This window comes from Psittacula echo (genome assembly GCF_963264785.1).
Source record: "Psittacula echo genome assembly, chromosome: 5".
Lineage (NCBI taxonomy): Eukaryota > Metazoa > Chordata > Aves > Psittaciformes > Psittacidae > Psittacula > Psittacula echo.
In genome coordinates, this window is record NC_137739.1 from 64,768,275 (window position 1) to 64,789,808 (window position 21,534).

Genomic DNA, 21,534 nt, shown 5'->3' on the forward strand with positions numbered 1-21,534 from the left:
TCCAGCTCTGGCGCCCTCAGCACAGGAAAGACATGGACCTGTTGGAGCAGGTCCAGAGAAGGGCCATAGGATGCTCTGAGGGCTGGAGCAACTCTACTATGAAGGCAGACTGGGATTGTTCAGTGTGGACAAAAGAAGGCTCTGGGGAGACCTTACTGTGGCCTTTCAGTACTTAAAGGGGGCTTATAAGAAAGATGGGGACATTTTAGTAGGGCCTGTTGCAACAGGAAAAGGACTAATGGTTTTAAACTGAAAGAGAGTAGATTTAGACAGATATAAAGAAAGAATTTTTTATTATGAGGGTGGTGAGACACTGGAACAGGATGCTCATCCCTGGAAACATTCAAGTTCAGGCTGGATGGGGCTCAGAGTAACCTGATGTCATTGAAGATGTTACTGCTCACTGCTGTGGCACTGGACTAGGTAATCTTTAAAGGTCGCTTCCAACCCAAAGTATTCTATAATTCTGTGATTTGCGACCACAAATGCTGGTCATTCTAACAACAAATTCTGCTAGCAGATGCATGGCCACATCATGAAGTTCACCGCCTCCACATCTATAACTTACCAGACTCCTTGGGATTCTCCCTAGTCTCCAGTCCATGAAAAAGTAGAGATCTGGAAGCAGCTTTTCAGATTAGGAATGTGAAAGCAGTATGTGAAGTGTCTGCTTGCATATGCTTATCCTACAGCCAAAGAGGGACTTCTCTCTCTAGAACTGTCTTTCTGGCAGTTGTCACCAAACACTCAATTCACAAACAAAATATTTATAAAATTTATCTACAATCCACACAGTGCTCATCTTGCAGAACACCCCACTACATAGATCTGTACAAATCATGACGACATTCTGGGATGAAGAAACTGCTAGAGAAAAATCTGCAACTGCCCATCAGTGCCTGATCCTACCTACTTTGCAAGGCGTTTTTCACAGGCATCACTCTCACTGCCCTTTGACACAGGCAATTAACTGCTCCCAATCCCAGCTGACCTCACATTCCTTACCCACCTGCAATTCCCATGTAAAGATAACAGCATTTTTCATTCACAGTAGTTTAGCTTCTCTGTCCTGGACAAGGAAACTATATTCATAATGCCCAAACTGATTTCATTCCACTAGAGGATTAGCTTCAATCTCTGCTGCTGTAGAACGAAAAAGCAAGCAAGAAATAACCATCATATAATTACAATGCTTTTTGCTTTACAAAGGATACCCAGAGGTTTGCAAAAAACACCCCTTTTGCTGGACTGAATCTGTAGTAAATTTCTAAGCATGCCTCAGACACACTTAGGAAGCCTTCCGAGTCCTGCAGATAAGGTCCAGGACTGAGGATCAGGAGATAAAAGCTCTGCTGCCTGCTCTTTGCACACTTAGGCTACTCAACATCCAAACCATAAAAAAAAGGGGGAATAATACCACTTCTCAGACTTATAAATATGCCACGAGGCCAAACTCATTAGCGTTTACAAAGCACTCTTGGACTCCTCGTCTGGAAGGACTTATACAACCATAAAGTATTGTTCATGCTGTTCTAAGCCAGAAAAGTATGTATTACTGCAAATCCAGCAGTAGCTTTTCATGCACCATTAAGGTTTACTACACTGTCTTAATCTAATCATAAGCACATCAGAACCCAGATCTGTCATTCGAAACATACAGATCAGACTTCATCATTGAATAACCAACTGGGTCAACAATATACAGCACAGAACACACACACTTTTTCATTTATCCCACACATCTACAATTGATCTGTTTGTATTTTCAAAACTTCATCATTGTTGGGTTTCCTGCCACCTTGCATTATGTCTGCTCAGGATTTCAACAGGATCAAAACTCAGGAACTAAATCTGCTTGCACATTTAAAAAAGCTGAGGTGGGAAGGAGTGCAAAATTCAGGTCTACACCTCCTCCAGCATTTATCGAGGAATCTGGTTCCTTCAGGCAACTTTTTCTGCCCATTATTATTCTGGGATCTCCTGTGCTTGCAATTCTGAAAATATATTCATCACTAGTGGTAGACTTGCTTTTGACTTGCTGATCAAAATACAATCTTTACAGCTCCAGGCACCATCATCAATGCCATGTTGGAGGGAGTTCAATCCAGTTCAATGAAACTGGCTGTTAAAAATAACAGCTAGCTCCCAAACCACATCTTTGGACTCATTTACTCCATCTCCTCCTTCAGGCTGCTGCCGCACCCCTTTGCAGTGGTCTCCAACTTCATCTCGAGCTAAGCAGCAACTCCTGATGCCCGCTCCTCAACCACTGTGAGGACACAAGGGCTGTATAAGCTTCATCTGAGCTTGACAGAAGCTCTCTCCCCAACTGCCCCCTTGCTCTCTACTCTCCTGCAGCAGGTCCAGGATGCTGGCACCTCCATGGCCCCCATGTCAGGCCACAAGCTCCATGCTGCCCAGCCCTTCCCTCCGGCTCTACAGATGTTGTTTTTGACAGAACAACCCTGTCCCTTTGTGTTTGATATGGTTTTGGTTTAAATCCAGATATGAAATCTCTCATTTAAAAAGAAAAGGTCAAATTCAAATACTGCCATCTTTAAACATAACATAGTCAGGGAGTTTTACCCTTTAGATAACATTCCTTTCACAGGGCCATTTCCAAGCCCTTCCCAAAAATATCGCATTTGCTTCACTTTGAACTGCCAAATAAAAAAATAAAAAAAAATAAAAAAAAATAAAAAAAAATAAAAAAAAAAGAAAAAAAAGGCAGCCTTCTAATTTTTACCCAAATAAGGCAGAATAAAAGGACAGGACAGCAGATTTTCCATCAGAAACCTTCCCTGTCCAACTTAGCCAAAATGCTATAAAATGAGCTGAAAGAAAAAATAGAGGCCTCTCCAGCAACTCCATCAGCTGCTATTTACGTGATCCGATCCTCATCTTGCAGGACTCCAAGCAGACTTGTGTCCATGGCTGTGGGATCAGAAAGCTTCTTGCATATATGCTGTCACAGACAGAAGGCATTCACAGCTCTGCAGCGACACTTTCTCAAGCACGGCCAGGAAAATTATCTAGTCACCTCAGATACTTCCAAGAGCAAAGTCTGAATACGTTCAGAATCCTTAACATGCTGAAAACACAGAGCACCTGTCCTCTAAACAAAGGATGCCCTTCAGATATCCCAATGGATCCTCAAAGCCGGAGATGCTCTGGATCACCTGCCACTGTGCAAACTCTTGACCTGCTGCTGCAGAGCCAAAGCAAAGAGTTGTGGTCAATGGCTCGATGTCCAAGTGGAGACCAGTAACGAGTGGTGTCCCTCAGGGATCGGTGTTGGGACCAGTCTTGTTCAACATCTTTGTCGGTGACATGGACAGTGGGATTGAGTGCGCCCTCAGCAAGTTTGCCAATGACACCAAGCTGTGTGGTTCGGTTGATACACTGGAGGGAAGGAATGCCATCCAGAGGGACCTCGACACACTTGTGAGGTGGGCTGATGCCAACCTTATGAAGTTTATCCATGCCAAGTGCAAGGTCCTACACCTGGGTCGGAGCAATCCCAGGCACAGCTACAGGTTGGGCAGAGAAGAGATTCAGAGCAGCCCTGCAGAGAAGGACTTGGGGGTGTTGGTCAATGAAAAAATGAACATGAGCTGGCTTCAGTGTGTGCTCGTAGCCCAGAAAGCCAACCGTATCCTGGGCTGCATCAAAAGGAGCGTGACCAGCAGGCCGAAGGAGGTGATCCTGCCCCTCTGCTCTGCTCTCGTGAGGCCTCACTTGGAGTATTGTGTACAGTTCTGGTGTCCTCAACATAAAAAGGACATGGAACTGTTGGAACAAGTCCAGAGGAGGGCCACGAGGATGATCAGGGGACTGGAGCACCTCCCGTATGAAGGCAAGCTGAGAAAGTTGGGTCTGTTCAGCCTGGAGAAGAGAAGGCTGCGTGGAGACCTCATAGCAGCCTTCCAGTATCTGAAGGGGGCCTACAAGGATGCTGGGGATGGACTCTTCATCAGGGACTGTAGTGACAGGACAAGGGGTAACAGGTTCAAACTTAAACAGGGGAAGTTTAGATTGGATATAAGGAAGAAATTCTTTACTGAGAGGGTGGTGAGGCACTGGAATGGGTTGCCCAGGGAGGTTGTGAATGCTCCATCCTTGGTGGTGCTCAAGGCCAGGTTGGATGAGGCCTTGGGTGGCATGGTTTAGTGTGAGGTTTCCCTGCCCATGGCAGGGGGTTTGGAACTAGATGATCTTAAGGTCCTTTCCAACCCTAACTATTCTATGATTCTATGACTGTGACCTGCATGCACCACCCTTATGTCCACACTCACCCTCAGCTCTCACTTGCATTAAGGTGCTACTGCACTACAAAATCCTCCCTTTACTTAGAAACAAAACACAAAACCAACAAGAAACCACACAGAAGTGGGTAAACATGTAGCTTTACATTTAAGCAGGGATTAATCAATATTGTTGTTCAGAGGAATGTGTTCTTAAAGAACAAATTTCCAGAAGAACTAAGTTATGCTCCTAGGGTTAACAGAAGAATTTGCGTGAGCCAGTTTCTCTTCCTCACTGCACTGCAAGTGATGGATGTGATCGAATACAACAATCCACTTAACTCCACAGGATCTACACCCATCATTTTAAGTAATTAAATAGCATGCATTTGGGGTGATCCTTTTTTCCCCCATCCCTACTGCTTAGCTTTACATATACAAAACATTTAGCATATACGGCAAACAACAAACACGAACATAATTAGTCCTTTCAAACCAAGATGTTTAACTAATTGAAGAGAGAAAGCATAAGCTTGCGCTGTGTGGCTAGCGGCGAAGTCATAAAATGTCACTTTTCTGATGTTAGCACTCCAGCAATTATCTTTTATACAAAGAACTCAAAGTGACTCATAAATCTGCTTTTTCATAAAAATCATGCATAAAAAAAGTCTGCAATAAAAGAGCCCCCCTCCCTTTATCTTGGTCAACTTGAGGCTGAAACAAGGTCTTTATGAGCTGTGGGAGTGGAAAGTCATTAGGGTTTCAATTCCAAACGAAAACTAAGGTTTTTAACTTCCCATACTTCTCGTACTGACAACTTTTCATATGTAATTGCCTACAAAGAGCTACTGCAGTCTTGTCACCCTCCTAATGATTCAGTGATACTCTGGCAAATAAATCCTCCCTACAAAATCCACTACCCAAATGGGAATAAAAGCCCAAGATGGTTAAGAAACATAGGGCTCACCCCCAAGAGTGACTTTGATGATTTTTCAATCAGGACTTGTTAGGAGGTACCAAATTATCAGCGTTAGAGTAAACAAGAGGTCAGGTAAGAATTTAATTGGAAAGAGGAAAGGTGTCTTCAGCAATTAAAGCAAAGACACCGCTGCTTTGCAGTGACACAGGGAGCAATGTGACAACAAGAACTCATGCACTTCACAGCTGTGATTCTTCACCTCAGCCAAAACTGCACAAGGCTGCCAGATAAACTGTATTTTAAATACACATCTATAGTATGATACTTAACTGGGCAATGCAGATAGGATAAGATGAAATAACAACAAACTGTCCCCAGTCTCTGAAAAACACTGAGGTAACCTGCTGCTGTGACAGCAGCAGCATCGTTCTGTACTTGTCTCTGTGGAGAGGCAAACACTGCTCTTTATATCTTATTCTGCTCCTTTTCTTCTCACTTGGGAAAATAATTATTATTTGACAAGTTTTTATGTTGACAGTCAACTGGTGACTGTTCATATGTCATCATCCTGATCCCAAGAAGTATATACAATACAGAAGGAAGCACCCCAATGCATAAAGTGCTTGTATCCCAGTAAAGTTGAAACAATGAGAAGCAACTCCAAAACTGGGAATTAGAAATGTCTGGAGTTACTGTAAGTGCTGCTCCTTCCTTGCTAGCTCATTCTAACTCAAAACCTGTGTTATTTGTTATCACTGGTATCATAGCAATGGTTAGTGGCCCCATTTGAGGTAAGGGTCTAATTCTGTTGAGCACTGTAGGAGCACATTATAAATGACCCAATGAACCACAAGGAACATGGAAAAGACAAATGAAATACATTATCCTGGTTGCATTAAAGGAGAATCACAGACCATGTAATTTACCTAAGACTACCTCAGAAAGCCATGGTACAATGAGAAAGCCACCAAATCAGAGTCCAAATTCAGTGCTGTGAATTGCAAAAACATCCATCCTTTCATAATTTCAACGCTTACACCTAAACCAATACAGTCTTAACTGATCTTGTCAAAAGAGGTCTGCATTTTGTTACAAGAGGTCAGAAGACAAGCATGGGAATCTTCCAAATAAACTGCGAACAGCTGCACCAGAAACTCAAAAAGAACAACTTTGAGAAGGCAGCTGAATACAGTCACAGCACAGAGCTGCAGAAATCATTATCTTTCCCACAGTGGAACCTGCAGCCACTCCAGAAGATCTCCCACAGACAAGGTGTATATTATTGTGTTTCAGGATGTCAAAGAGGAATAAACATGTGGGCTTTAAAGCTGATCCCCATATCTAAAGAGGTAACAAGCAGCTAGGAGGATGAAGAGGGAAAACACCGCACATGATATCAGGACTGGAAGACAGAAGGGCTGCTGCATTGGCTGAAATACTCAAATGGTTTGTAGCCTTAAAAATAAATATCACAAAGAAATGAATGAAAAACTGAAATAAACAAAGTGAGTCCACAGGTATACGTAACAGCAAAGGGCAGATGTATCAGCCATCTGACCAGGAGCGAATGACTGACTCACTCCTATACCAGGTTTGAGCTGCAATCAGGAAAACGAACAAGGGGACATTTTATCAGAGTTTTTCACGATATGCCATCTTTGTATGATGTACAAGCCACTGCTGAAGATCATATAACCTATAACTGTGTATAACATTCAACAGCAAACAAGCTTTTAAGTCAGTAGAAAGGGATTAAAAGCTCCACAGATCCAAAGCGTAGATCAAAGTTATATGCAACTGCTGGGAAATATATAAATATGAGACTGCAAACCCCAGTAAGGTAGATAAGAGAAGGAACCCAGGAAGACAAAATAATACTATGTATCACAAAAGCCGAGACTGTACATAAAAATAAGATTTTCTTAACACCTTTGTTAGGAGCTGAAAAAGATTCAGCATCAACCAAAATGAGTTATTTTTTTATTACTGATACTCCGCTAGCATCTAATGATGTTACTCTGGCATAAAACAGAGTATGGACAGTAGGTTGTCCTTGAGCATCCCACTGAAAACATCAACATGACAAAGGTAAACAGCTGCAGGTATATAACCAGGGGTAGCCCTCTGGCTACACAAAAATCAAGCAGACTACTACTTAATAGGCCAGAGCATGTCTGTTGTTGAAGATCACAGACATTACGGATTTCCTTTGAATAAAAGGCTAAAGCAACCGTAAAGAGTCCAAGTCTTAACTCCATTCAAGTTGACCAGTGTCCCTGCAGTGACTGGGCACTGAGATGTACCACATCACTAAACAGTCCATGGCCTGATGCAAAGTCACAGCCATCCTTCAAGGAGTCACAGGAGTGGCATTTATAGGACAAGGCATTATCAGTAAGTGTCACGGAGTGAATGAAATGTACCTTAGCAGGCAAAAAACTGCAGATGAAAGATGGTTGCCAACCCTCCAGAGAATGATTAACACTTAATGGAGAGTCAGAAACCAGAAATGTAGGTTTTAATCTTGCATTTGTGATGTGCAGCAACCTGTCTTCAAATGATCCAGGGTGAAAGGACAAACATTTTTAAATCTAGTCAATCCCACTAGATCAGAGATTGACAGCAAACCTCCTGCTGCATTGGTTTCCATAGAAATATTAAGCTTTGGGGACTGGAAATGCTGTAAGGCTTACGTTTTCTTCTTATCTAAAATAATGGTTTGGGTTTACTGCTCTACTTTGAGTAGTTTTTTTGCCTGCTCCTTTCCTCCATGGGTCTTCTGCAGCTCCCACTCTGCAGCTCACCCTACCACACCATACCAAAGCAGGGTTCTCAGCCCCATGTGGCCTTGTTTCATTGCCCAGGAAAGGCAGGGGCAGGTCAGACAGGGCAACCAAACCCCCCAGGCAAAAGCAGCCCTGGAGCATCCTACTACCCTGGAGATGGTTTGAAACAGCAGCAAAGCATCTCCTCTTGCTTCCCAGGCCTGTTCCATCCATTCACTCTATACACTTCATTCTCCATCTCTCACATTCAAATGCCTCTGACCCCCCTGTGAATGAAACCCCAACAGCAGAGGAGCTTGGTGATGAAATGGGGGCATGCAGTCCTGAGTGTCACTGGGCAGAGATAGGGAATCAAGTAGTCTGAAGGGCTTTTCAGAGCACTCCAGCTTTGATTGAACTAATTCTGCCAGCAAGCCAGAGTTGACACAACTGCACAAGACAGCTAGCATGTCACCCCTGTGACTGCAGTTTACAGCTGGCCAAAACCCCAGTGCCATAAGCCCAGCACTCACTGCTGGTGCTCACACTGCTGCAGACAGCACAGCCCTCTCCCACAACAGGCACCTCAGGCAAACAGGAGACATCCTACCTTACAGGCCTGCAGAAGAAGCCCAGTGCAGATGATGAGCTAATTCACATCAGATTTAGGCTTGCTTCAGTCTCACCCCAAGATCCCTGAAGTCTCAAATCCAACTAATAAATAACCTGTAATGTACTTCATAAGGACTACCTGTCCCTTTCACAAAGACCCTTTATAGGACTGTCTCAGAGCAAGGCAAATACTTGGCACCACCACTGATCAGAGATGTAAGAAGACAGTACAAGCTATGAGCTTACTGAGAAGAGCAAATAACAAGGCAGGAAGCAATTTAAGGGAAGGAAGAGTATATATATATATGTACACACACACCTGTATGCACAGCAACTGAAGTAACCTGGCATAAATGGCATCAGCCCAGACATGAGTCACTAGAAAAGTGTTCAAAATAACCTGTACAGCAGCCTTCAATTGCCATGGTGATAAATGTTTCCTAATGCCTAAGAGCAGCCGAGCCCTGAACTCCACACACCTCATTCACTAACAAAAGCACTCATTATATTGAAAAAAAAAATGAAAATCACAAATGTATTGTGGGCATTTTAATCCCTCCTCAGATCAAGGGCTGATTTACACACTCTTGTTTCAATGGGGAGCACTGTGCTCACATCACCGTCAATTCAGAAGATGAAGCTGGCTTGCTCTTTGCTTCACAACTCAGTAGGCAGGGGGAAGACAGATTCTCTGAGACAGTGTTACTTTTTCTGCCAGGAGTTATCTATTTGCAGAAGTGGGTCAACTTTCTCTTGGTGGACATGTTAGTGTGCGAGTGCCTAGCAGCGCTGCCTGCGAATTTCTGCCCGCTCCACATGCGCAGGAGCCTCCGCACATAACTATTTATGGCAGCCAAGTGTTTCATGAATTGCAGCAAGTTAACCACAAGGGGATGATGACATTTGGCGACAGGGCAGGATGAATCCTGGCTGGCAGACAAAAAGTCAGGTTAAAAATACAGAATGCAGAAGCAAACCCAGTCAGTTGTGACTAATTTGCAGGAAAACTGGATGTGCGGTTCCCAAACCCTCCCTGTTGCAGGCAAGCAGCATTGTGTTCTGCAGTGGGGTGCATTAGGCCTGAGTGTGAGCATGGAAAGAACTTCAGCCTTCCTGAGGTCAAGTATTTTTAGTGTATTTTATATGGACTTACTATTTTTTTCACTTGCTTTACTCCACACCTTCTAATGTCTAGCAGACACTTGATAGCTTAAGCACCTTATCCCCATCTTGCCTACCATTAAGACCATGGTCCATCGGGCTCCCAGAGCATCTCCAAAGGGCTGCTCCAGTACAGAAGAATGCCGCAGGGGCAGTCTGAAGGGACAACATCAGCAGACCCTGACACATTACATCTATGTAAGATGCAAGCAAGGCCACAGCCAGGTTTCATGGATGTGGCCAGCCTTGTCTCCACAAAAGCTCCTCAAGCTTTCAGATATAATGCTTCTGTTAGTGTTCATGCCCCTCATCTCCACAGATACACTGAATGTAACACCTGCCAAGGATGCATTTTGGGTTCCCATGCCTGCCACTTAATTAGATCACCATTTAATTCAATCCTCAGCTTTATTTGCTGAAATGCCTCCAGAGGACCAAATAATTTACATGTAACCAACAAAGTTTATTCCCCTGATTGTAATTGCTTTGACAAGTGTAAGTGGGTAATTCCATCAAAGGCCCATGGAAAATTGCCATTTAATCAATACTTTTTTTTTCCTTCAACAGGACAGCTGAGAATAAGATATTTCTACAGAAAGTTGAAAGAGAAAAACAGATTAGAACACACTACTATGGAGAATGTAATTCCAGATATTGCCCAATTTTGGTACCTCCATTAAGCATCTTGAGCCTTGTTTTCAGGGACACCAGCTACCCTAAAGTTCAGGAGCCTAGCACACTGCCACACACACACTGCCCAGGAAGAAATCAGGAGCTTGCAACAACAAAGATGCCTCAAGTGGAGCACTCCACTGAAGCCCCTTGGATGTCCAATGACCACTGGCCCCAAGAAACTCAAGCTGTACCCTTAGTGTCTGAAATCTTAGCATTGATAAGCCTATTAGCAGAACTCACTGAACTTACAGCAGATGGAAACGGGTGTTTCTACACTTAGTGTACCAGTGCAGCCTACAGCACCAACTGACTTTAAATGGTTGCATATGAACTAGCTGACAATGCTTCCTTCCCATCAGCAGAAAGAAAGAGCACAACTAGCATGCAACTCTTCCCCTCTAAAGCAGGCATAGTTGACATAAATCATGACACCAAAGTGCCTTTCTCTACATGACCAATAAAAGAAGCCCAAGGGGACATAGATGTTAAAGTCTATATTGAGTTATCTCAAATTAAACGGGATGAACCTCACCCTTTGCTTCTGCCCCTGCATCTTCTCATCTCAAATGCCTCATTAATACATCACAGTAAATAATACATATATTAATTATAAATACACTAATAAAAACAAAGAAGTTTGGCCCAAAGGGTGTATAGAGAAGTAGAGAAATAAGTACAGGGTAGTTGCATGTCCAATCAATACCAACCCACAGGGAACAAACAGCCATTTCTCTTTGCCACCATTTTATCTGCAATGTATCGTACCCCGTAGGTAAATATGTGGACATTTACAAGTGGGAATCAATAGAACTAGAGATCTTCCCACCTCCTCACCCAGAGAGGCCATTCTTCTTTCATTGGAACAGACAGCAGTGAGAGGCCATAGATTAATGTCTCTGCTACTACAGGCTATCTGTTGTACCCAGGCTTTCTTTTGGGCCTCTCTGACCACTTTTACCCAACTGGAATAAGGTCAAAGACACTGGAAACCACACAGAGCATTTTGGGAACCCAGAGCAAACAGCTTCAGTGGAAGGTGAAGTTCTAATGACAACATTCAGTTGATGGGAGGGGAAAAAAATTAAAGCCTGAAAGCTTTGCCTGCATGCACAGGATTTTGTCCCAGGCACATCACCAGCTAGTGAGTCTGTATGCCTCCAGGCTTGCAGGTGGATAAAGAGTTGTCCCAGTCAGATCTAGATAAGGCCAGTGGAAGCCACTGCCCTGGCCTCAGGGAACTTCAAGTCACTCCCCCCAGTGTTCCCACAAGCCTCAGTCCAGGGACATCTCCTGTGGTACCTGAAGGCTTTTTGGTTCCCCCAGGGCATGTTAATACCACTCAATGTGACTGCCTTTTTTCTTCTTTTTTAAACTTCATTCTGGCAGAAACCAGGCAATCGCAATGGCCATCACTCCAATGTGGCTGCCTAAAGCCGGAGAGGCAGAAAGACAATGTGCACACAGAGACTCCCACCACGCATACAAAGGAAAGCAAAAGCACTCACAAGCACAACACAGTGACAGTGCCTCGATTTCTGTCCTGCATCTGTGGGTAAATTTACGGGAACTGTAAGATATCACTCAACACAGGTGCAAGTGGCCAGTTCCTATCATGTAGCTTGGAAATGCCCCTGTCCTGCAGCCCAGATCCCAGCTCACACAAAGAGAATGCATATACCACTTACTTTCAGACAAAGAAGATTTCCTCTTGGCTTTCAGCAGAGTACCCAGAGCTGTGTAAGATTAATGTGTCATCTAATATTAGCCCTTTTCACACTATGAGTTATACTCATTACCTTATCTTCCATGAGCAAATAATTAATCATCAGCTTTCAAAAAGCCAGTTCATAAAAGTACATATCCAGAAAAATGAAGGGATGGTGGATCACAGGATGGGTTGGTTTTGTTGTTTAAACTCATACCTCCAAAAAATTGCTGAAGAGAAATTCCCACTAAGATTTTATTAAAAACCTACTTCCTTAACACAGTTTAACTGCCACCATACTCCCGACTCCGTTAGAAAAGCACTAAACAAGTGAAATAGTCCTGCTCAATACCTGGAAAAGCAGAGCACCATACAAACCTCAACACATTCCACTAGCAGGGGCAGCACATTTCAGGACTTTCCAGTTTCCAATTTCAGGACTTTCCAACTTTTCCACATCCAAAAGTGCTCTAGCAAGCAGCTCACCATGCCTTGCCCCCATCAGTCATCTAAGGCTTCTGCTGCATCCTTACTACAGGTGCTAAATTCTGCTCTATGTCACTTTCAGATCAGCTTCCACTCTCCATAAGAAAGTACATGAGGGCTGTTCATCACGGTATTAGCTGAGCTGGGTGAGCAGTCTCTGCTTTACCCACCAGTTAGTTACCCAGATCTTTAAAGACCCAAGACAATAGCAAACCACACAGAAGTTTGCAACCTAGAAATGAAAGGCTACACTTTCTACTTTTCCTCCCTTCTGTTTTACTGCTGAGTTAAATAAATAAATGAAGGAATCAGAAAAAGAGTATAAGAAGGCTGAAATCTAGGCTACATTCACGGGAGGATGCTCGGGAGGATGCTCAGAAGGATGCTCACTGCAGGGGCTCCTCCACCACAGCTCCACCAGCCACCTGACTCACTGGGGTTGCTATTCATCTTCACCTGCTCTGCTCCTCCACATTGTCACAGGCTGAACAGAATTGGTCCTAGGCAAGCCCCCCTCCTAGACTTCTTGCTGTCAGTCAAAAAAAAGGGCCTGATAAGCTTTACATTTGCATATGTATTGAGAAGCATTTTCAAAGGCTCAGCCAGGGAAATGGCCTTTCTGAATACCGATGCTATCTGAGAATGACAACTATTCAAGTCATTCTACAGCTTCACTACCTAAGTGGGGAGATCAGGCTTGTTTGCATCTTTACAAGGATTATCAGCTTTAAAAGTGCTGATCGTATCTGTCCTTCACTCAGAAATGAAGCCACGCAGATTCAAAGCAAAGGGCTATCTTCAGTGTTTCCCACAGAGACCATGTTCTAAAGGCACTCCAGAACCAGAACCTAAGGTCACATATGAAATGCTTGAGCCCATACTCCTCCTTTCTATACAGGCTCATGAAAAATGGTGCAAAGGCATGCATGGAAACATAAACATGTGCAGATGCTCTACCACCCCTCCGTACACCTACCCTACATAGGGTAGGGCATGAGTGAGATAAGAGCGATCACTCCCCTCTGAATGATGTTGCTGGGCTCATTCCCACACACAGCTTTGAGGAGGGCAATAAGAACCCAGCTCTGCTCTTAGCACAGACTGACCAAAGTATCCCACAGTGTGTCACCCCGGGTTTAAGGGACAGCTCAGAGTGTGGTGGTGTCCCATATGCACAAGAGCCCCGGGTTAACAGATGAGTACGACTGGCTTTGTCCTAGTCAGCTGTCGATACCTAAAAGGGATGTGGATCGCAAACCAGAACTGTGAAGCCCTTCTGTCCAAAACAGTAACAGTACATTCAGTATCTACCCAGTCCTCTCTGGGCCTTTCCACAGAGCAACCCTTTGAGAAAGGAAAGTCAAGTCAGGAACAAAAGCTATCTGCAGATTTACAAACCAGATACTTCTGATTTACACAACAATGGAAGAGAGAGATTAAAAAAAAACAAACCACCAAACATTTAAAGACACTTGGTGCACCCAGCACCATCTGGTGACTGGATAGCCCTTGAAACCAATCCCTCACTACTGAGTGAGGTGGCCAGAACATCTCCAGCTGTGAGCAGAAACATACAGCTGCAGCAAGAGGACCACACACAGCAAATTCATGGATGAGCACCGTACCCCGAGAACTGGGTTAATCAGTGCTGTGTGCCCTCAGATCTCCCGGGGCATAAGGACTCGCCATAAATCACCAAAAAAAAAGGGACCTGGTCCCACAAGGACCACCAGAACCTCTGGTCGCTGAAGGCATGGTTATCTGGTAAACACATTCACCGCTGACACCAGCCACAGCCAACCCCTGGGGCTTCAGCCCCCACTCTGTTCTTGGAGCAGGGAAGCCGTAGCCCAACCAGAAAACAGTCCTCTCTGGTTGGAAAAGAGGATTAAGAACATTAAAAGGAGTCTTATAGATAACAATTAATTAGATTGGTGCCCGGTTTGATTCCTACTGAACCCTCTGGCCAAACTTCTATAAGTCAAATATTTGGTCTTGCTGGTTTCAAAAAAGAAGAAAATAATCCCAATTTTAAAAGACATTCCGACACTATTGCTTTAATGCCTGATCACTATTAGACAACAGGAGAAACTTTGCTTGAATACAAGCTGTCAGAGGAGGTTTGGCATGATTTCACAGTGGAGCTTGTTCCTAACTTTAATGACTAGGCTGAACAAAATTGTGAGCACAGCGTCCCTTCGAGAGTAGTCTCCTCTCTACAAACCTCCCGTTTCTGAAGCAGAGTGAGACAAGCCGAGTTGCACCTCTCCAAAACTGCTGAGCTCTCCACAGCCAGCCTGCCCTGAGAGCTCATGGAGCTAACAGGTGATGCTTTGTGAGGCAGACCTGCACTTGAGATGCTTTCAAAATCTTAGCCAGGCTCTTTATCAATCTGATCAGACTAGCAAACAAACAAGCCCAACATAAACCAAAACATTTAAAGGGCAGGAGAGACGGAGAAGATGGAGTGGTTATTTAACCCTGAAAACGGAGGCTGGTTTTCATAAAACAAAACAAAACAAAACACAAAGCCAAGATAAACAAACAAAACAAGACACCAACCCTCCAGATAAGGCTCCAATCCTCAGCCTCAGACATCGATAACACAGTCACGGAGCACACACCACACCGGGGTCTTTCCCTGGCCCCCGGGGCTGCTCCTCCCGAGGTCACCACGGCCGGGCAGGGCTGGGGTCCCCCCTGCCCCGGGATCCCTCACCCACCCCCCGGGGGACCAGACCTGCCAGCGGAGCGGTCACAGAGCCGGGCGGGCGGCACCTGCTGCCCGCGGGGCTGCGGGTCGGGGGATGTCGCTCACCGTTGAGGCCGTTGGGGATGCTCCGGTGGTGGAGAGGCGCGGACAGGTCATCCATAGACCTCCGCATGGTCCCGGCCTTGCTATCGCCGGCCTTGTGGTGGTGGAGGTGGTGGTGATGGTGGTCGGGGCTGCCGGCGCTGCCCGTGCTGGAGGTGCTGCTCCCGTCCCCCACGTCCCGGGTGGCCGAGCCGCCGTTGAGGTTGGTCAGGCTAGCCTGGCTGTCGATGGAGCTTCGCGAGCCGGCCCCGCTCCGCTCCTCGTCCAGCATGAGCACCATCTCCTTCAGCTCCACGTTCTCCCTCAGGAGGGTCTCCTGCCTGGCCTCCAGGTCCTTCAGCTTCTGCTGGTACAAGCCCACCTCCTTCCACATCACGCTGGCCGTGTGCCTCCCGAAGCGCTGCCATTCCCTCGACAGCTTCTTGCCTTTTTGCCGGTCGTCGTCCAAGAAGCAGCAGAGCTCCCTCAGCTCCTGGTTGTCGTCCTGCAACTTCTGGTTCACCTCCTTCAGCCCGCGGATCTCGTGCAGGTGGAGCTGCAGCCGCCGGTTCACGTCCTTCATCAAGTTGCCGTGTTCCACCATTAAGTTCATCTTTTCATTCTCCACTTTCCTCAGTCTTTTCACCAGCTCTTCCTTGCTCCACCTCAGCATCTCCTCTTCCGAAATTTTGCTCAGGTCTTCCTTAGACCCTTCCAGGGAATTTTTTGCCATCATTTGTGCAGCGTTTGCTCTCGCACGGTAACAAATGGTTCGGGTTATTCGGATTATTTTGTTCGCCTGATTTTCTAGGACTAAAATTTACTGCAGCATCTGGAGGAAGAAATATTATAGTTCTCCGCAGAGCGTTGGACAACGACGAAGAGCAACGCCGGAGCACAAGATCTGCTTCTCTACAGACCCCATAATAACAATAATAATAATAAAAAAACCAATCCGGGGGGAAAAGGGGGAGGAAAAACAGGCGCTCCCCCCAAGGGGGCTGGGGCGGCAGGAGCCGGGAGCCAAGCGTTGCCTCTCCGAGCGAAGCCTCCGATGGGGATCGGTCAACTCACCCCGGGCAAAACAACTACGCTGCGGCCGCCCCCCCACCCCACTCTCCGGCCACTTGTCCTCCCACCCGCCCCCCCGCCGCCTGCCGCTCCCCGCCGCGGGAAACCGCGCACCCGCCGCCGCTGCTCCGCTCCTCCGCGGCTCGCTCGCAGCTTCGCGGCTCCGTGAGGCCGAGCCCGGCGTGGCGGCAGCCGATCCCAGAGCCGCGCTGCCGAGGACCGGTGGGGGACCCAGCGCCTTCCCGGAATGGCTCAGCCCTCGGGAGGAGAGAGGGAGGAGGCGGGCAGCAGCGCCGGCGCTGGTCCCACCTCCTGCCGGGCAGGGAGGCGAGGCCCTGCCCCAGCCCAGCCGAGCTGAGCGGCGGCGAAGGAGAGCAGGCTGTTGGCGGCGGAGCGGAGGGGCGTCAAGCCAGGCCAAGCACCACCCCGTTGGCTGCCGGGCTGGGCGCTGGCCAAGCCCCGGTACTCCGCGCCCCGCCGCCGGCTCGGGTTACCGAAGCCGCGGACGCCGCAGCCAATGCGGGGCCGCCTGGCGCCTTCAAACGGCAGGTACAAAGGGATGGGCCTGCTCCCGCCCTCGCTCCGCCCGCCCTGCCGTGCTCTACCCTGTCCTGCACGCTACAGCCGACTCACTGCTGCCCCCCCCCCCCAGCGTGTCTTCCACCCCCTTTTTGCTTGTTTTTGTTGGGTTTGCCTGTTTTCAAAGGGCAAACCTACCGCAGGAACCCCATCCCAGGAAGGGTGGGGTTGGACAGGCAGGGAAACGCGCCCGACGGGCGGCCCGGGGAAGCGGCGCCGGAGCGGCCTCGGCCCCTCTCTCGCCAGCCGCGGTGAGGGAGCCGGTGCCGCTGGCGGGCGGCTCGGGCCGGGAGCGAAGCGGGATCTCCCGAGGCACGTCCGCTACTGCCACCCTCCTGCCACGGGCTTTGTCACCGGCGCCCGGCCCCGCTCCGCTCAGCCTGCTTTCCCTCTGGGGCGGCCGCCTTTGTCCCCGCGTCCCTCCTGCCTCGGCCGGAGCCTGCAGGTCGAAGGAGCCGGTTCCAGCATTCCTGCCACCTCTCTGCTCCTGGGACCGGCATATTCCTTCAGACCTCAGAGGTGCGGGAGGAAACTGCCCTGAAGGCACAGATACGGCTTATTCCCTGATAAAATCTCCCCAGGTCCTGGTGGTCCTTACTGTCAGGAGCAAGGCATGCCAGCATCACTTCTGCACACATCAGACAGAACGCAGTGACGGATACAGAAAGCTCATGAAGTGGATTTCCCAGGCAATATATAGGCAGATTTCCTCTATCCTTGCATCATATCCCAGACTTTTAGTCTAATGTACTTTTACTTGGGCTATGCTACCTTGGGCTGCTTTTGCCCAGTATCGCATTGTAAAAATGAAAGATGCATTGGTACAGAGCAGTTCTGCCAGCTATTTCCTGCATAAGTATCCTTAAAAAGCCCCCAGGGATTACCAGCTTTGAGTTCCTGAAGAACTTCTATAAATGATTTGACACCAGGGTTAACCCAGTGCAACCTCAGGTTTCTAACCACGCTGGAAAACTGGTCAAGACACCCTTTGGCTATAAACATCAAATCTGACGCCAGAGCATAGGATGCAGAGCAGATGGCCTGTGGATGGAGGGAACATCAGAACAGAGAGGGACAGAGTATTGCAACTTCTATCTTTTGGTATTATCATCCTAAGTCTTACTCAGTAAAGCTGCAGTTTCTTGGATGTTTTTCTGCACAAGGGTGTGCTCCTGGGTTTCTGAGCTCAGGTATGCCCTTGGCAAATTAAAACAAGTGCCTGTTCCCTGCTGAAGTGGAACAACAGGACTTCTCTGCACCTGGAGGAGTTCAACCCCTCCATGGGCACTGTTGACCCTTCTCCCAAGGCAGCTTTTATACTTCAATTATCAAAAGGGTAAGAGAAGCTTAGGACAGAGCATTCACACTAGTTCACTTCATGTGGGACTTGAACTCTGGTAACATGCTGCTGCACAGACATGAAGATGTGAAGTGGACAATTCTTCCCTAGCACATTTCCACACCAGGGTAGTTCCCTAGAGAGGAGGGAATCACATTGTATAAGCCAGTGGTGAGGCCTGTTTGCTCCTTTCAGGAGGCATCAGTATGAGTAGGTAAAGCAGGGGCAATCCGGGACCAGCTGTGCTCTGACCTGGGTGCCCACCTTGGAGGCAGCTTTGCAGAAGGTACAGCCCTGGCCATGGGAGGTCAGCCCCTCCTGAGGCTGCCACCTCAGCAGCAAAGTCAGCCCTTAGGTCGGAAGCCAGCAAGAATCTGTGCCGAGAGGAGTCTGGCACCCCTCAGGCTACAGCCACCGTGGTGTGTGATCAGGATGTACCCCATCTCCTGTTTCTCACTACCTTGAGCCAGGGCACCAGAATGCAGTACCCCCTGTGAATGGGGCACACTGCCACTGGTGGTGGCTGTATCGTGTCTTGAAGGCACTCAAGCATTTTCCAAGCCAAATATTTATTTACAAGGCTGTAATCACATCCTTCCCCACAGGAAGCAGAATGTGCTTCTCCCAGACCCTCCCAAGCACTGATCTGACTAGCAGATCCCCAGTGGCTGGGAAAAGGAGGTGCAGAGGAGGGGCACCCTGCAGAGCAATTGTTCGTTGCTGACCAAAGTCAACAGGGGAGGAGAAGCCTTTGGTGGCTGCATCACAGATACAGGTGCAGCTATGCCATGGTGGTGCCCGGCCCAGGCAGTGTAGTGCTGGGCTTGCCTGAGGTTTGCTTCATCTTTTTCCCAAGAAAAGCTGTTTTTCTTAAGTGAAACCTTTCAAAGTTTGAGGTTTATTGATGCTTGTGCAAAGACGGAGCCCAGCAGACAGGGGGGCTCCTCAAAGGAAGTGAGGAGATTATTAATATCCACAGAGGAAGTCCCTGTGATGATTAAGACTTGCTTTCAGTACTCGGTGGGTATGCCTGTACTTTTGGAGATGTTAATGACACAGACCCACCCTGCTGCCATTCACAAAGGGTTTTCTGTCATTCTGGTGGCTATAAAAGCATGATGACCTGCTGCAGTTGAGCATCTGGAGGCCCGTATGCTCTGGAGGTGGCATTGAAGTTGCCAGGTAAGCAGATGGCATCTGGTCCTGATGAGTGCCCAGTGAAAGACTCCTCCACTAGCAATGAAGAGAGTGGGATGGTGCCAGTGGGTCTGAATTGAGTGGACACCATGCATCATTACCCTTTCTGTTCCTTCATCTTTTCTTCAAGGTGGACCTTGCATTGGAAAATCCCTTCATGTTGGAAACAAAAGGCAGCAGCGTTAGAGCAGAAGGGTGAGGCTTGGACGTATCAGAGAATGTCTGTGGCCCAGATGATTCATGGGCAAAGTGGAACTGAGGGCTGTGATGAGGTAGTTTTTTAAGTTCTTTGATACCTTGGAGGGAAAGGACTAGGTGAGTGCACAGTTTTATGATAAATAGCAAACCCAGTGTTGCAAGCAGATTTTTAATCAACACAGGTAGTGTGTAACATCAGAGTATTTTTGATGGGTTTGTGATTTTAGTTTTAGTGAACAAAGCCCGTTTCCTGGTGTTGTTCAGGAGGCATTATGATTTCCCTGGTTGCCGCAAGAGAAGTGCCCTAAAGAAGAGATATAAGGACTCCCTGAAACAGTACCTCAGCCTTGGCTATATTGACTACCATCAGTGGTCCACCTTGGCCTCCAATTGGGAGACTTAGAGACACACCATACATAACGCCGTTGTCTCCTTTGACAGCACACGCAGAATTAGTCTCGAGGAGAAAAGACAACGTAGAAAGAATCATGCCCCGCCTATACCACCCAAGGAGACTTTCCACTGTGCTTTTTGCAACCGGATTTGCCTATCCTACATTGGCCTTTTTAGTCATCAGAGCGCTTGTAGTAAGCATGGGTAAAGCCCTTCCCAAATCTTTGTTCGCGAAGTCAAGCCATATATATATATATATACGTATATATGTATCGGATTTCCCTATGCCGATTTAAGATGAGGCATAGGAGAAATTGTTAAACAACACACTACTGATTCCTTTTTGTTTCATCATCGGGCCTTCTGCAAGCTTCCAGTGAAAAACACTTTTAATATGCGTGTTATCTTAAGCATTGATGCCCATGTAAGACAGCATCAAAGCCTATCTATCTCTTGCATTGAATGAAATGGACGCTTCCACCCTCTTCAGTCAGGGATAAAATTTTAAAGCTAATTATAGCATCATAAGAATTTTAGGAAACAACAAAACCAAAACCACCCACTGGGTAAAATTGCTCTTGATGTTAGCTCCTGAACTCAGCGGGTGACACAAAGAATGAATTTGGTCCCTGGTATAACACAGCAATACACCGCCTCATTGAAGTCAAAGCATTCCCTCTACAGGGCTACGTTAGTATTACACAAGACACAGCTCAGGCCTGTTCTATGACTTCCGCGAGAGGGGTGGCTCTCCCAAAGTCCACACACTCCTCATGGGTGGGAGTGGGCAGACGGGCAGGAGGAATCCCAGTGAGATTCTCACAGGACCTTGCTTTTCCAAGGCAGCCTAGGAAGTACACACTGCTGCATGTGCATCAAGGCCATGCTCCAGTTTACGCACACTGAGGACCATCTCATTAAAACATGTACTCCATGAATCATTGACATGGGTTATAAATCCTCTGCAGCATCGGTATTTTCTTATAAATCAAGGCCAAGGACTAATCCTTGATTAATGTTTGGAAATACACCATCCAGATTGCGACAGTGAGAGCTCCGTTTTGTGAAACAAAGCAGTGCGATAACAAAATATGTGCAATGCTCCTAATCTCTGCTATCTAGATAGTTACCTTGCTTCTAGCCTGATTAAGCAGTATTTTCAGCCAGAACATTTTTCCAGTTAGCAGCTACCTGAGAACTGCCATGCATCATTCTTCTTTCTTTTCCCAGATCAGCTGAACCTTCCTATGGAAAGCCTTCATCCCTCGACTTGCCCATCTGGCTAAGCTATGATGAAAAAGCAGTCTCCTAGAAGATTATGCAGCACTTCTTAATGCTGGCTTCTGGCAATATAACCGGGCCATCGAGTTCATTCACTCTTCTTATGAAAGTAGTA

At 46.9% G+C, this 21,534-nt stretch overlaps 1 protein-coding gene across 1 annotated transcript in view; it reads right to left on the reverse strand.

The window, feature by feature from the left end:
- Nucleotides 1–16,097, reverse strand: part of CCDC85C (coiled-coil domain containing 85C) — a gene marked incomplete at its 5' end in the record, with an annotated part of 105,512 nt that extends 89,415 nt beyond the window's left edge. The window contains one exon of the mRNA XM_080617123.1: nt 15,386–16,097. Within this exon, the coding sequence (XP_080473249.1) occupies nt 15,386–16,097 (712 nt within the window). The remainder of the gene's footprint in view (nt 1–15,385) is intronic.
- Between the last annotated feature and the right edge of the window lie 5,437 nt (nt 16,098–21,534).